The sequence below is a fragment of the Anastrepha ludens genome, chromosome 3, assembly GCF_028408465.1.
Source record: "Anastrepha ludens isolate Willacy chromosome 3, idAnaLude1.1, whole genome shotgun sequence".
In the NCBI taxonomy this organism is placed as follows: domain Eukaryota; kingdom Metazoa; phylum Arthropoda; class Insecta; order Diptera; family Tephritidae; genus Anastrepha; species Anastrepha ludens.
The window spans coordinates 95,442,808-95,456,812 of NC_071499.1; the positions used below are offsets into that span (position 1 = coordinate 95,442,808).

The 14,005-nt window shown below is 35.5% G+C and overlaps 1 protein-coding gene across 1 annotated transcript; it reads right to left on the reverse strand.

Moving 5' to 3' along the window:
• Positions 1 to 9,474: 9,474 nt before the first annotated feature.
• On the reverse strand, positions 9,475 to 10,236 carry LOC128857612 (piggyBac transposable element-derived protein 1-like). The gene has a single exon (XM_054093362.1). The coding sequence runs from the start codon at positions 10,234 to 10,236 to the stop codon at positions 9,475 to 9,477; it is 762 nt and encodes a 253-aa protein (XP_053949337.1).
• Between the last annotated feature and the right edge of the window lie 3,769 nt (positions 10,237 to 14,005).

Below are 14,005 nucleotides of genomic sequence, written 5' to 3' on the forward strand. Positions count from 1 at the left end.
AGATTGCCTCATAGGAAGTGTTATCAAAAGCTCCTGATATGTCAATAAATGCACATAGAGCTATCTGTTTGGACTCAATAGCCTTTTTAGTAACTGTTACCAGGCTGTGTATTGCAGTCTCAGTGGATTTTCCCTGTTGATAGGCAAATTGAAGTCGATGCAGTGGGAAGTTAGCTAGGGAAGTTAGCTGGATCGTAATAAATAATGAAGCATACTTGCAATCAGATTTGAAAACCCAGAGATACTTTGCGTAACACTGAGCCTAACAAATACTTCATTTTTATTAATAACAATGGTTCAATCATTAGAAGACGAAAACCACTTGTGATATTTTAAAGAGCCATAAAGACTATCAAACGAAATACCTTGTTCACGACTGCCTTGGTTTTAGATATTTGCTTGAGTTACCTGCGACAACATATTTTATTGATTTTTGCTATTAATCTTTTAAAATACCTTCTTTTAAATAAAAACTTTGCAGAGAAATTTGCTCTTAGTCTTTTAGCGATTCTGTTAATTTTGTTGTTACAAAAAATTGTAACGAAAGCAATAAGAAATTTTTGTATAATTTTTCGTCATATAATTTTGTCTAAGTCAAATGTATCTTTAGCGCAGAGTACTTGTATTTATGTCCGTCATTTCTCAAAGTCCAATTCATTTAAATATGCTCGAATGAAGCTTCATCGTTTAAAAAATCCACCAGTGACACAAGCACGATAACAAGTTGAAGCGAAAATAGAAAATGATCAGACAAAATAAAAAGAGGAAAAGTAAAATTAAATTAAACTAACAAATTTTGGCTTAAGAAAAATCGAAGACTGACACAAAATGATAAGAAAAATGTCGGAAGACCTTCAACGTACTTTACCAGGCATGGAAAGCGAAAGCTTGCTTAGCTAGCAGCAAACTTTGAACGACTGCAGCTGGGAGACTTAAGTTGATTTTATAAGCAATTTGTCAATCATTTCCACGAACGAAAAGACAAATCCAGTGAAATAAAGAAAAATATAAAAAGTTAGTAAAAAGTGGAAAATTCTCATGACACTTGAGTGTGGAAAGCGGAGTGAAAAGAGGAAGTTGTATTCCGAATTATGATTACTTGGGCCTTAAAGAAATAATGGCTAGTTTTCAATTTTCATCTGGAGAAGTTGCGTAAAGTTAAATTTATTTCTTATTACGTATACACTCACACACGTAAATACATATAAATAAAAGGGAGAAGAATACATAATGAGGAACGAAAAAGCAGGGAACTCTTGTGTGACTTTAAATAACGAGCGCAAATCAAGTGGACAAAATGAAATGAGAATGTCCTCGAAGTGAAGTAACAATAGCAGTGACAAATAAAAATGAAGGCAGAAATCGCGCGTAATGGAAGCAGAAACAATAAATTGTTAAAACAGATATATCACAACTCTCACTTCCAACGCCATTTCATATTATTATTTATTTTTTAGTGGAATGGGCCTCCGAGATGCCACGAAATAAGTTTAAAGCAAAATATAAAAAAAATACATTTGCCCGAAACGAAATCACGTGAAAACAGAGAAATCGGAATAAATAAGAAAATAAACTACTTAAATTGTTAGAATAATAGAAATCTCGGTGTGAACAGCTCAATGCTGTCAGAATTTTAAACAAGTTGATACCAGTCGCATCGTACGAGTGTCTGCTTTGCGATGCTATCTGCACGCCACGTGTTTTCCCCACTGGCTCTCTCTCCCCATCTGCATTCTCTTGTGGCTCCTATCAAATATTTTTGCTTGTCAGGTTATCAGCTTAATGACATGCAACTTGCTGCTTCTTGGAGGTAATTATGATAAGCAGATTTTTGCGACGTTAGTTGTATTTTGAGTATGAGCATGAAGTTGGCATCACTACCTGGCAGCCCATATAGTCGAGTATGTTTGTACATGGCATACGGGCGAGTAGTACGAAGTGCTAAGCAAACTCACGCGGAAGAAAAAGCTCCGATTATCATTTTAGAAACACTAGAATGGCTAGAGACATATCCCCTATGTTCTTTTGAAGTAGCCGATTTTATAGTACGAGGCCGATTTTATAGTATAGGCAGCTATAAATGTGCAAGTCAAACTTGCAGGTCTCTCTGACATGTTCACCTAGAGAACTTACAATTTTGTGCTGTGCAGTGTGTACCCAGATCCCAACTGGTACAGCCATTATGATGATCAGTGGCTTTCCTTCTCTCTAAACTTAATAAAAATGCAAACGGGAAAAAATAATTGCAAACGAGCGTAGCTCAAATGCCCAAGTCGCACAGTCGATTAGTTAAAGAGTTCACCGAAAAAATTCACTACGAGCAAAATGTCCTTGAACTCTGAGTACTCATTGAATCCCTCCATAATATTTATTTATTCATTTATTCATTGTAGTAATATAAGTCAAGAAATACAAAGTTTCTTACAGACTACATAGAACTAAAAGTATTAATATGGAGGTAATTAACAAAATTAAAGCTTAGGAAACTAAATTAACAAAATATACCATCTGCTCAAATATGGCAAAAATAAATTTTTTGTTTTTTGGTAGGATTGTTATAAGCTTACATGGCAAATTTCAGCGTGATATGTTACATAGTTTGTTTTCTGTGCTACTGTAAACAAGTCAAGCTCGAGTGTGTTCTTCGAATTTAACGATGGAAATTCAAGTTGAACAAAGAATTTGTTTGAAATTTTTTTTACTCCAACAAAATTTCGCGTGAACGTGTTTTCCAGTGGTACAAATCGTTCAAAGAGGGCCGTACATCAACCCAAAAAACCATGCCAAAGTCGCTCAAAAATTAAGGTTATGCTGACTGTTTTTTTCGATTACGAAGGTGTGGTGCACTCGGAGTTCCTTCCGCAAGGCCGATCGGTTAACGCTGAATATTATTTAGACGTTTTAAAGCGTTTGCGCGAGAACATTCGTCTTCAAAGGAAGGAATTGTGGGACAACAAGTCATGGTTCTTGCATCACGATAATGCACCAGCTCACACATCACGTCTTGTTCGCGATTATTTGAACAAAAATAATGTTAATATCGTTCCGTAAGCACCGTATTCGCCTGATATGGCTCCATGTGACTTTTTCCTGTTTCCCAAGCTCAAGTTGCCGCTCCGTGGAAAACATTTTGAGACAATTGAAGTCATAAAAGAGAATTCGAAGAACACACTCGAGCTTGACTTGTTTACAGTAGCACAGAAAACAAACTATGTAACATATCACACTGAAATTTGCCATGTAAGCTTATAACAATCCTACCAAAAAACAAAAAATTTATTTTTGCCATATGTCATCCGCGGACCGTTTTATTGATAACGTCTCGTTCATATTTGAGTATAAGGTACTAGGTAATTATTTAGATTTCTTACAAAGGAATAAATTTTTTATTTGGGTGTTAAGTACATGTTTCGCCCTGGAGAAGTCTAGATCCATAAGGGAGGCGAGATATGTAGTTAATGTCAGACAGCGTTCTAACAAGAGGCGCATTGGCACTATATAATGTCCTCCTAACGCCAACATGAAAAATTTTGACACGGCGAAAATTCCTGCAAGGAACATTAAAATGTATTCTTTCTAGAAGAAACGGGCACTCAATTAGTCCATTAACGAGATCGAAAATAAAAGAAGCTGCTTGACACGTACCTCTGTCACTTAATGGACAGATACTAATCAAATGACAGCGTGAGTCGTATGATGGTTTGGAGTCTGAGAAATTCAGTGAATGTAGCGCGAAGCGTTCAAAAATTTTTTGAACCCTCTCCACTCGATTTATATGGACTGCATGATAAGGTCTCCAAATAAAAGAGGCATAATCTAATTTGGACCGCACAAACGCAGAGTATAAAATCTTAAGAGTATATGGATCAGTGAAGTGCGATGAGTGACGTCTAACAAAAGCGAGCATTGCAAGTGAATTGGAAATGGTATAATTTAGGTGCGCGATAAAATTAAGTCTCGAATCAAAGAAAACCCCTAAATCTTTTATCACATCAGATGAAGTAAGATATGTATAATTGATATGATAAGAGGTATAGAGGGGGCTTTGAAGCTTAGAAAATGAGATTTTATGACATTTTTCAATATTAAGAAATAGACAATTCATAAGGCACCAGGAAAATAAATTATTCAACTCGGACTGTAGGGCGGCTGAATCACTAGAATTTCTTATTTCAGCGTACACTTTTAGGTCATCAGCATAGAGAAGAAAATTAGCGAAGGAAAAGCACGAACAAATATCATTAGTAAACAAAACAAATAACAAAGGTCCTAAAATACTACCCTGAGGTACACCAGAGGTGGCAGTGTACTGTTTCGAAGAAACTCCATCGATAACTACAGTACAGCATCTCGTTATTAAATAGGATCGAATCCAATCAAGGAACGAAGAATGAAAACCGAGACAAGCCAATTTAGTTACTAAAATCGTATGGGAGATTTTATCAAAGGCTTTAGAGAAATCCGTGTAAGTCGCGTCAGTTTGGAAACCATTCTGGAAGCCTGTGTGGCAATCATCAGTAAGTAACGGATAAGTTAGATAACGTAGATCTTGCAGCAACAAAACCATGCTGTCGAGAACTAATTAGATGTTTAACGCTAAAATATAACTTGTCTTTGCATTGTTAACCATTCAAAAAATGGCATTATCAAGGGTTGGGAAATCACACCCAGCATAATTAAAGGAAGGATGAGCGCTATCAGGACTTAATTCAAAAAATTCTAAAAATTCCAAGTCTATCTTTAAAGGATTATGGTGAAAACAAGCAAGTAACTGACTTTTTTTCCTTTTTTAAAATCTAAGCAAAATAGCATTTGGAAAACCACTAAAGGGTTCCAATTTTTTAGAAAAGTATTCGATGGAAAATTTCAGTAAGTTTATTCTCAGATCTCTCAAGCAAAATCTCTCCACAAAGAACGTAGAAGTCGATAGAAAAAAATATGTTTCTTTAAATTGCAACAACTCTATGGTTTTCAAAATTGTACATTTTTCAGTTTAGGCAAAATACAAGTTTTTGAAGAAACTGGAGGGACAGCGAGTGAAGGAAATCATTCGGATATTTTATAACAATTAGGAAAGCAATACTAAAAAAATTAATCTATAACAAAATTATAAATTGAACTTAATGAATAACTGGTTAAAATATAATATATATTTTATTATATTGTATGTTTCGTTCTACGTATCCGCAAATCCCGACGTCCAGCACCTTGGTGATCTTCGATTAACTTTGCTCTCTAATGATATCTTCGTCAGACGTTCATCCGGCATTCTTCGGACGGGATCTCTCCATGACTTTCTTCGAGTTCATACTCTCCTCGTTATTTCTGCCATGTTGCAAATTTATCTTATTTCTTCGTTTGGCTTAAGGTCTTACACGGTGTATCTAGCTAGTGCGCGCAGTGTTTTCATTTCAACAGTTGCCTTGTCTTTTTGCGTTACAACCGTGTCCGCCCTTGTCTCCGCAGCATACGTGAAAATTGGGCGAATGTATGTCTTATAGATTCTTACTTTGCTTTCGGTTCTCATGTGCCTGTTTCTCCATACAACAGTTCTCAGGCAGCCAGATAGTAATGATGCTTTGCTTGCCGCTTGATTTACTTCTATTATTAGATCTCTATTGCTGGGGGTACTTGATCCGAGATAGGTAAATTCAAGAACCTGCTCCATCACCTGCATAATGCTGGACTCAGGCTGTCACCTTGCCTAGTTCTAGGTACTTGATCCGAGTTAGGTAAATGCAAGAACCTGCTCCATTCTACAAAGTCAAACAAGCAAGTATTTGATGCGTAATTATTTTACTTCATGAAGACAAACTGCTCTTCACAGAATTTCATGATGCAAAGTACTGCAGTGATATTATATTAAAAAACTACATCAAAGTGGTTTTCGCATCGCAGTGCGAAATGACGAAATGAGACTACGTTTAGGAAGTCAGGTATCATCTTTGGAGGCTACCTTCAATGCGTGAGTCGATTAAATTTCTTATAACTCTGTTATACTTTATTTACTGATGTTGATTGTTGTAAATGAACAACAAATAATCTGTTATCAGAAGCCACTTAAAATAACTGCACCCTTCCTTTAAAGCTGAGTGGGAATATTCGCCAGCAAATAAAATAGTCCTTTGTTGTACTCAGTTACTTGCAAAACTGTACAGTTACTTTGAAAACTCAATTGGCTCAAGAATTGAAGTTATGGATCGTTAAGGGGACCGTCTAGTTTAGCACTTTCAAAAAATCAATTTTTTTTTACATTTTTCGAAAGTATATGTATGTAGAAATATTGTGTTTAAATTTCAGAGAGTTCAGAGCAGTGTAAATATATTTTTTTCTTACCTGAACATCACTACCTAGAAGCGCTTGCCTGAGCGCGCAGACAGGTATAGGCGCTCTCTCGAACCCTCGGTGGGCTAATCCCAAACACCTTTACCATGGGAAAAAAGTGGTAGAATTACGTGCAAAGTTGCAGCATGTCAATTCCACGAGGGTAAAAAACCATTACTGAAAATTATGGTCGTAATGGGCGTCCAAATTGGTCCGGGCGCTGTCGAGTACATCAAGAAGAATGATAGCGAGCGCGTCAGCAATGCGAATCGCCGCAGCTTGGAGTCTTCAAAAGAGGCCAGAACGAAAAGGAAACGAGCTCAATTGCAGAAGAAGGATGAAATGGAAAGTGCAAGCATTGCTGATTGAGTCGAGGTAAGATTTTTTTTCAATTTTATATTAAAAAAAACTTTAAATGCGTTTTTTTTCAAAACAAAAAACGGTACCAAGGAGTTTACAAAAACTGTTATACCGATTCTTTTGAAATAATGAATAAACCACATAATCTAGACATACTAAACGAGGTAGTCCACCTATAAAATATTAAAATTTTGCATTGTTACTAATTGTTTATTTAAAAAAACAGCGAAGAAAAAGTGAATTTTTTTTTTTCAATTCCGCCATTTTGATATTTTTCGATAAATATTAATTTTTATAGGTGGATTAACTAGTATTTGTTATGCTGAATCTAACCCATTTTGATTTTTTCGATTTTAAGGCGTTTACGCGCGGCCACCATTTTGTACATTAAAATGCAATAAAATGAATAAAGAAAAATGTTGTACACAATTTAAGACTTTATTTATTATAACTAACAATATCTATATCTGTATCTTTCATTACATACTCAAAAATAATTCCCAAAAATAGCTTTTTTTTTAGCACCTGTTCTGGACGGTCCCCTTAAATCGCAGGCTGGGCTTGTAATAAATTAATGCAGATCCATATTTTTTACCGTTTAGTGATGAGCTAATTTTTGATTAAATCGAAGAACTTGAATCTGTTAATATAAAATCCACACGAAACTTCTCGGTAATCATGACATCTAAATTTGTGTGCAATTCATGCTGTTTAGCCCGTTTTTAGCCCGTATACTCATATTTACATATATTTCGAATAAATGGTCGAAAGGTAACAGTCAATGTGTAAGGATGGGGAATAATGTTAAATTAATTTTGTTCTGCTGTGTATTCATACATATAAATATAAATTTAGTCTATGAAAATACAAGTTTCTGACAGACTATGGGCAAATAAAAATTACTTAGAGCTCTAAAAACTACAAATTAAATAAACTTAGGAAAGTAAAAGATGAAAAATTAGAGTTGAAATTTCTAGCAAAAAAATTAATTGATATATAGAAGAATAATCTAAAGAGCCATTAACAACATTAAACAGAAAGGACAGTACAGTTCTCCTAGTTTCAAAAATCTTCGGGCTTATTAGGAGCAAGCGAGAATTCTAAGAAGGCGTAGGCTCAGAAAAATTCAAAGAACGCAAAACAAATTTAAGAAAGGCCATCTGAACCCGGTCGATAAGACTAATAAATAGCATTACTTTGATATGACTTCCGAACGAACGTGGCATATTCCAAATTGCAACGTTCGCAATACATGTAAAACAATTTAAGTGTATATGGACTGCGTACAGTTCCGCCTAACAAATCCTAATGTTGAATACCATTTTCTAACAATGTGGTCAATATGACAATTAATTAGTTAAAGTAATGATAAGAATTGTTTTGTCAAAAATTGTACCCTTCCTTCAACAATATATTCAAACACTTTAGCAATTGTTGAAAACATAGCAGCAGCTCTATGGTTACAGACATTATTTTTATTGTCACTCTTAAATAGGGGACTAATATAGGTAACTTTCAATCGTCAACGAAAATGCTTGAAGCGAGTGATTTATTAAAAACCATACGTAATGGTAGAACCACATCTGAAATATTTTACTTAAAAAAGCAGAAAGCCCATCTACATCCTCTTTTAAGACGGTTTAAGCTTAGCATATGAGCCAAAATTGACGGGAGTTTATTGAAAAATAGAATATGCATTGAGGAATTCGGCGAAAAGCCAAGCAACATCTGTTCGGTTACTAGCAAGCTTAAAAAAACGAAAGAAGTAAAAGAAAGAAGGTAAAGGAAGAAAGAAAATAAAGAAAAGAGAGAAAAGAAAGGAAGGAAAGGAAGGAGAGAAAAGAAAGAAAAAAAAAATAAAGGAAAGAAGTCCAAAATACTCTGGAGGACATCCGATTTTAACAAGATCGAAGCACTTACAAGTTAGGTTTTTCTCTTTATATTAAAACACTTTTTACTTTTTTAGAAATGAACTTTATTCTAGGTACTCTTACATATATTTACTTAGTTCTTACAAGATTAAATTAATTGTCCCGACCACGACTTATCGTTGTAAATCAATAACTGAGAAAGACTCCCTTCTTATTCTAAGCTGCCACCTTAACACATTGACTGCCACGTCGGCCATATAGGTATGTGTGACACTGTACTATGCGGTTTACGCCACGTCGGACACATATGTATGTCCGACACGACTATTATTCTCTCTCGCCATGTCACACAGCAACGATTGACGGTAAATATGATTTTATTGCAATAATAAAATATATGGCTTCCCATGATATTTCTATTATAGTGGCTTCGGCGCAGCTCAAAAAACAATTGGAAAAAACTGGGTTTGAAAAAAAATTAAGATCATTTTATTGCAGTAACAAAAAATTTTTTACATATTATTTTTACAAATTAGTTATACAAATGAGCCCATTAAACTTGTTTGTGGTCATTCCCAAAACATTCTAAACACATGAATGGCTCTTGTGGACAATCCGTGCAATACGTGTATACTCTTTTAGCCTTCTTTTTGGCGATCTCCCTTCCTTCCATTTGTTTTATTCTGGAATAACATAAAGTACATGTTCGACGTAATTTTGTATTACTTGCACTAAGTTTTATTTTTCTTGCGTAAACCTCTGACTTTCCTGAGTAAATCTTACGTGCCCATGTATATCCATATATATAAAACATAGCTTGAATAATTTTATGCCATTCTTATGGGCTTTGTTTGGAATATACTGTTGAAATACTAAGCGACCCCTCCAAGGCACAAGAGTGTCATCAACTACAAAATCCTCAGCTGGGTATAAAGTGTTTGGTATTTTTTTGCAACATATCTATAAGTGGTTGAACTTTTCCAGTCCTATCCCCTTTTGGAATGGTTTCATTGTTGGCGAAGTGTATATTTGCTAGTATTAACTCAAAACGGTTCCGCGGCATTACCTTGGGCGCTACATTGTTCTTATAAATTTCACTTGTAGACCAGTGTGATGGAATACTACCACATCGAACAAGACCCATCCATAATACAAGTCCCAAGAACTTTTTCATTTCATCGCTATTAGTTGGAGTCCATTTTTTCATTCCACTTTCGCGTTTCAATTCTTTTGCAATCAGTTGTTGCTCAGCGTATCTATTTGTTTCTAATACGATGGGGTTGATTATTTCATCGTCAGTAAACAAACGAAAAACATCAAATGGGGTGACACTTTGTGGGACATCTACTTGTAGGCCTGATTTTCCCGAAAAAGTAAATGTTTTATGACGGCCTTCGTATTCAGACCAGACAGGATTTATAATTTGGGGTTCACCTGCGACCCGATTTTCTTGTTCTTCATCGCTTTCTTCCCTATTCTCTTCTAGTGCTAGGCTTTCAAGAACTTCTTCTATATTATTTATGACTTCCTCATCTTCTTCACTTTCCGAAGAGTATACAGTAGGATTATACACAGGATCCTTTACAGAGTCATCAGAGCTATAATCTTCATCTTCTTCACTTGTTGGAATTGCGAGTATTTTTTCTAACTCAGTATCTGATAAAAATTTTCTTTTCGACATTCCGCAATACAAATATTATCAACCAATATAACGCGATCAAGTCTTCTTGTTTACTGAGCATGTAATAAGCTTTGACTTGTTTCTGTTTGCAAAAATAACTGATTCAAATATCAAAATACATTGTCGTCATATAACGTTGTTTGGTGTTTGTTTGCAAAAACAACATACTCCCAATTGTTTTGTTTTTGCAAAACGAAGTAGAGCTTGTATGACGACGATGTATTTTGATGTGTAGCCAATGTTTTTGTCGTACATATATGTTCGCCATGGCCCTGAGTTAAAAAAAGTCGTCCAACATATGTGTGTGACATACTACAATAATTAGTTAAAAATTGCCTGTTTCTAAGCAGAAAATATTACCAGCACTACCCTAAATTCCAATTTTGACGTCTCTGATGAGATTTAAAAAAAAAATGATGTGGCCCCAGAGCATCTTATTTGCTGAAAGTGCCTTGGCAGTCAATGTGTTAAATACCTTTGTCTGTCTATGTTGTTGTTGTTGTCATATGCCTTGATCTTGTGTGTTTGGTGATACTGTTATTGGGATGCATTGTAAGCGAACGCCCACTGTTAAGTTGTTGCTGCAATGCCTGACCGACCCAATTCGATTGTGGAGTTGCTATTAATGTTTATTGCAAACTCAAGCCCATTATCATGTTGTTGTCGTAATGCTTGACTGACCCGATCATATTGCTAAGCTGTTGTTAAGCAATGCTCTTAGTTGGGTGTCTGGGTACCGTAAAGGGATTTGGTGCTTTTCATTGTTACTGAGCAAGTTACGATATAATTTTGGCTGTACCATTGCATTAGCTCTAAGCTTTGACTTTTTATGCTAGCTCTTATTGTTGCTAGGCAGGTGATGATCACGTTAGGATCCCATAACTGGACATATTATGGCGTGATGATTACTAGGCAGAATTTATAGACGGCGTATTTGCTTGTGGAAAACAAGATCAAAGCAATACTAACTGCTGGGTCTAATATTAGGGCAGGCATGATATGATAACTTACACAAGCAAAGTCATGCAGTCAATTACTCGTACCTAATCAGTTCTTGTAATTTCCTTCTGTGTGCTTGGGGATTTAGAGAGCAATATTGAGCTGAAAGAGTGATAGAAAATTAGGTCAATAGAAAGCGATATGTCCAGAGAAGACTTGGTATCCGTCTCAACGATATTATTTTTTATACATAACGGCAAATAAAATGAAGATTTGGTGTCTCTCTGATTACTTTATGTAGTTTTTATAATTTTTGGATTGTCTCACTTTTAACGGAAATTTTTTTTACATATACAACCAATTATCCAAATATTTGAGTGATTTGGAGAGATGGAAATCTTTTATTTGACATTTACGCGCTCCTTTGCTTGTCTGTTTATATGCTGCAGCTGTATAGTTCACAAGTGTCAAATATGATTGAAGGGTGACTAAATTTGGTGTACGAGTATACTTCTTTTATTAGCTGATTTGCAGATTTTTTTTTTCAAGCTGATGTTGTTTCACAAATAGAGAGGCCCACAGTCTTATGCCGTCTCTGAATCACAGATAGTTTCGTTACGAGGAGTTTTTTCATGTCTGAAAGATAATTTGAGGCATTCCATTGTCAATTGAAAGATAACTGCTTTTAGAAAACTTGTTTTCATCAAATATTTCAAGTTGCCGGTTCAGTATCCGGTATCTAACGAATCCATGTGATTGCTGCTACCGCAATGTACTCATTCCATATTTATCCTTACCTCCTTACACTTACATTGAGAAAATCCAAACCGCTTTAATCCCATTTTATAATAAATAATGGAAACTGATATCACTAACCAGGCCCAATAATGGAACCGAAGATAAGGTTTCCTAAGTCAAAAATAAATTATGCGATTGGAATATTGGGTATCACGAGCAGAAAATGAATTGCGTCAAATAAAGATGTAAGAAGCCATCAGATGGAGTAGATGGAAAAGTAAACTTCCACATTCCGCTAGATAGCGTAGCAAAATGGCAATGGTTAAGTGAAAATAAAAATTTACAGAGAAGCCGAAGCAACAAGTCGACATCTGTCATCGGATGAGCATCAATTTAAAGTATTTTTTTCTTCATAAAAGTTTATGCAACTTGTTGTTGGTGCTTGTTAGCGCTGCAAATTGTTGTTGTTACGGCTACGGCTGCTGTAATGGCACACCGGAGCGCTGGATCTTGCAGTGTAACACGACGCTATTGAATAAATGCAAGTAATGCAGTCAAACCAAATACAACAACAACAACAGCAACAGCAACATAACAGCGACATCAACAATAACAGCGGAAAATAAAAAATAACTCGACCAGAAATAATATTTTACTCCTTCGGTTATTTCTTGCAGTCCTTAGTCCTTCCACACCAACAACACAGGCAGCAAAGCTGCAACAGTAACTGAAATGCAATGTAATGAGTGCTCGTTATGCGTCAACGCTACCGGAACTATGTGCAGAATAGAACGGAACAATAAGGTAACCAAGCACAAAGAATAACAATAACAGTGACAAAGGTGCATACAAACATATGAAGCTGTAGTTGCAGCAAACAACAAAGTAACGTAACAACACTTAAAAATGACGGAAACATATGACTTCACTAAGCTGATTGCTAGACTACGAAAGGATGGGACGAGCGGTAAGCGGTGCACAGCAGCAGTAAGCAGTAAACGGCAAGCGATAAGCGCCAAGAAGGTACTCGCCAGCAGGACTAGAGGCTTGCATGCATTGTGTTTGTATATAGACTCTGCGGACGTTCGGTGTAGTTGTAGTTGCGCTGCATTGTTGGCCAAAGTGCACTAACTCCAACTTAAGTCAAGGGTACTTTGCCGAACGATGCTTTACATTGCATGTGTATGCATGCGCAATTTTATACATACCTATATATGTATTTATGTGTGTAAATTATTACTTGTTATACCCGCGCACACTATCGTAATCAGGGGTATTATAATTTTCTTGACATAAAGCATCAAGGAATCAGCCTAAAGAAATCAACACAGATAATTGTAATTAATTGGCTTAATTATTTATTTATGTTATATTCCACTTAATTTCATACAAATATTTTGTATTCGATTTTTGCGTCCCACAGTATTTAGCATTCAATAATATAAACTTAAGGTCACGCTTTGAACACCCTATTATCTTATTTTAATTCTTGTATGTCATTGTACTCATATAAGAGTAAGTCAGAATGCATAGACTTTATAAGGTAACTAGCGGACCCTCTGCCTGCTTCGCTAGGCATTTCAAAATTAGAAATGAATAATGCACACTCGATTTAAATTCACTCTATGTGTATTTATTCTTTTTTTACAATATAAAATTAATGTCAATTTTAAACTCAAACTAACACAAAGCCTTTGCGTAAACTACATTTTTTGTTTTGCCCTGAGTTGTGGTATAAATAAATAGAACTGATGGCTTACCTACGCGTGAACATGATATTGTACATATAATTGTCCGTGGGAGAAGCATGGATATTCTAAGTCAATTCCGCATAATTCCAGCGATTGCCCTTGTGCTTTGTTTATTGTCATTGCAAATGCAAGACGTATTGGAAATTGCAATCTTTTGAAGTCAAAAGCTAAATCTGGTGGAATCAGCGAAATACGCGGAACCAATACGTCTTCACCTTTGAATTTTCCTTTTAAAATTGTTGCTTCAATAAGATTCTTCATGACCTTTTTGACTGCTAATCTTGTTCCGTTACACAATCGAGGCTGATTTAAATTTCTAAGTAAAATAATTGGTGGACCAA

What these genes read in the sequence shown, in the direction of transcription:
- LOC128857612 (XM_054093362.1), bottom strand. Translation starts at nt 10,236, where the DNA reads ATGTCGAAAAGAAAATTTTTATCAGATACTGAGTTAGAAAAAATACTC.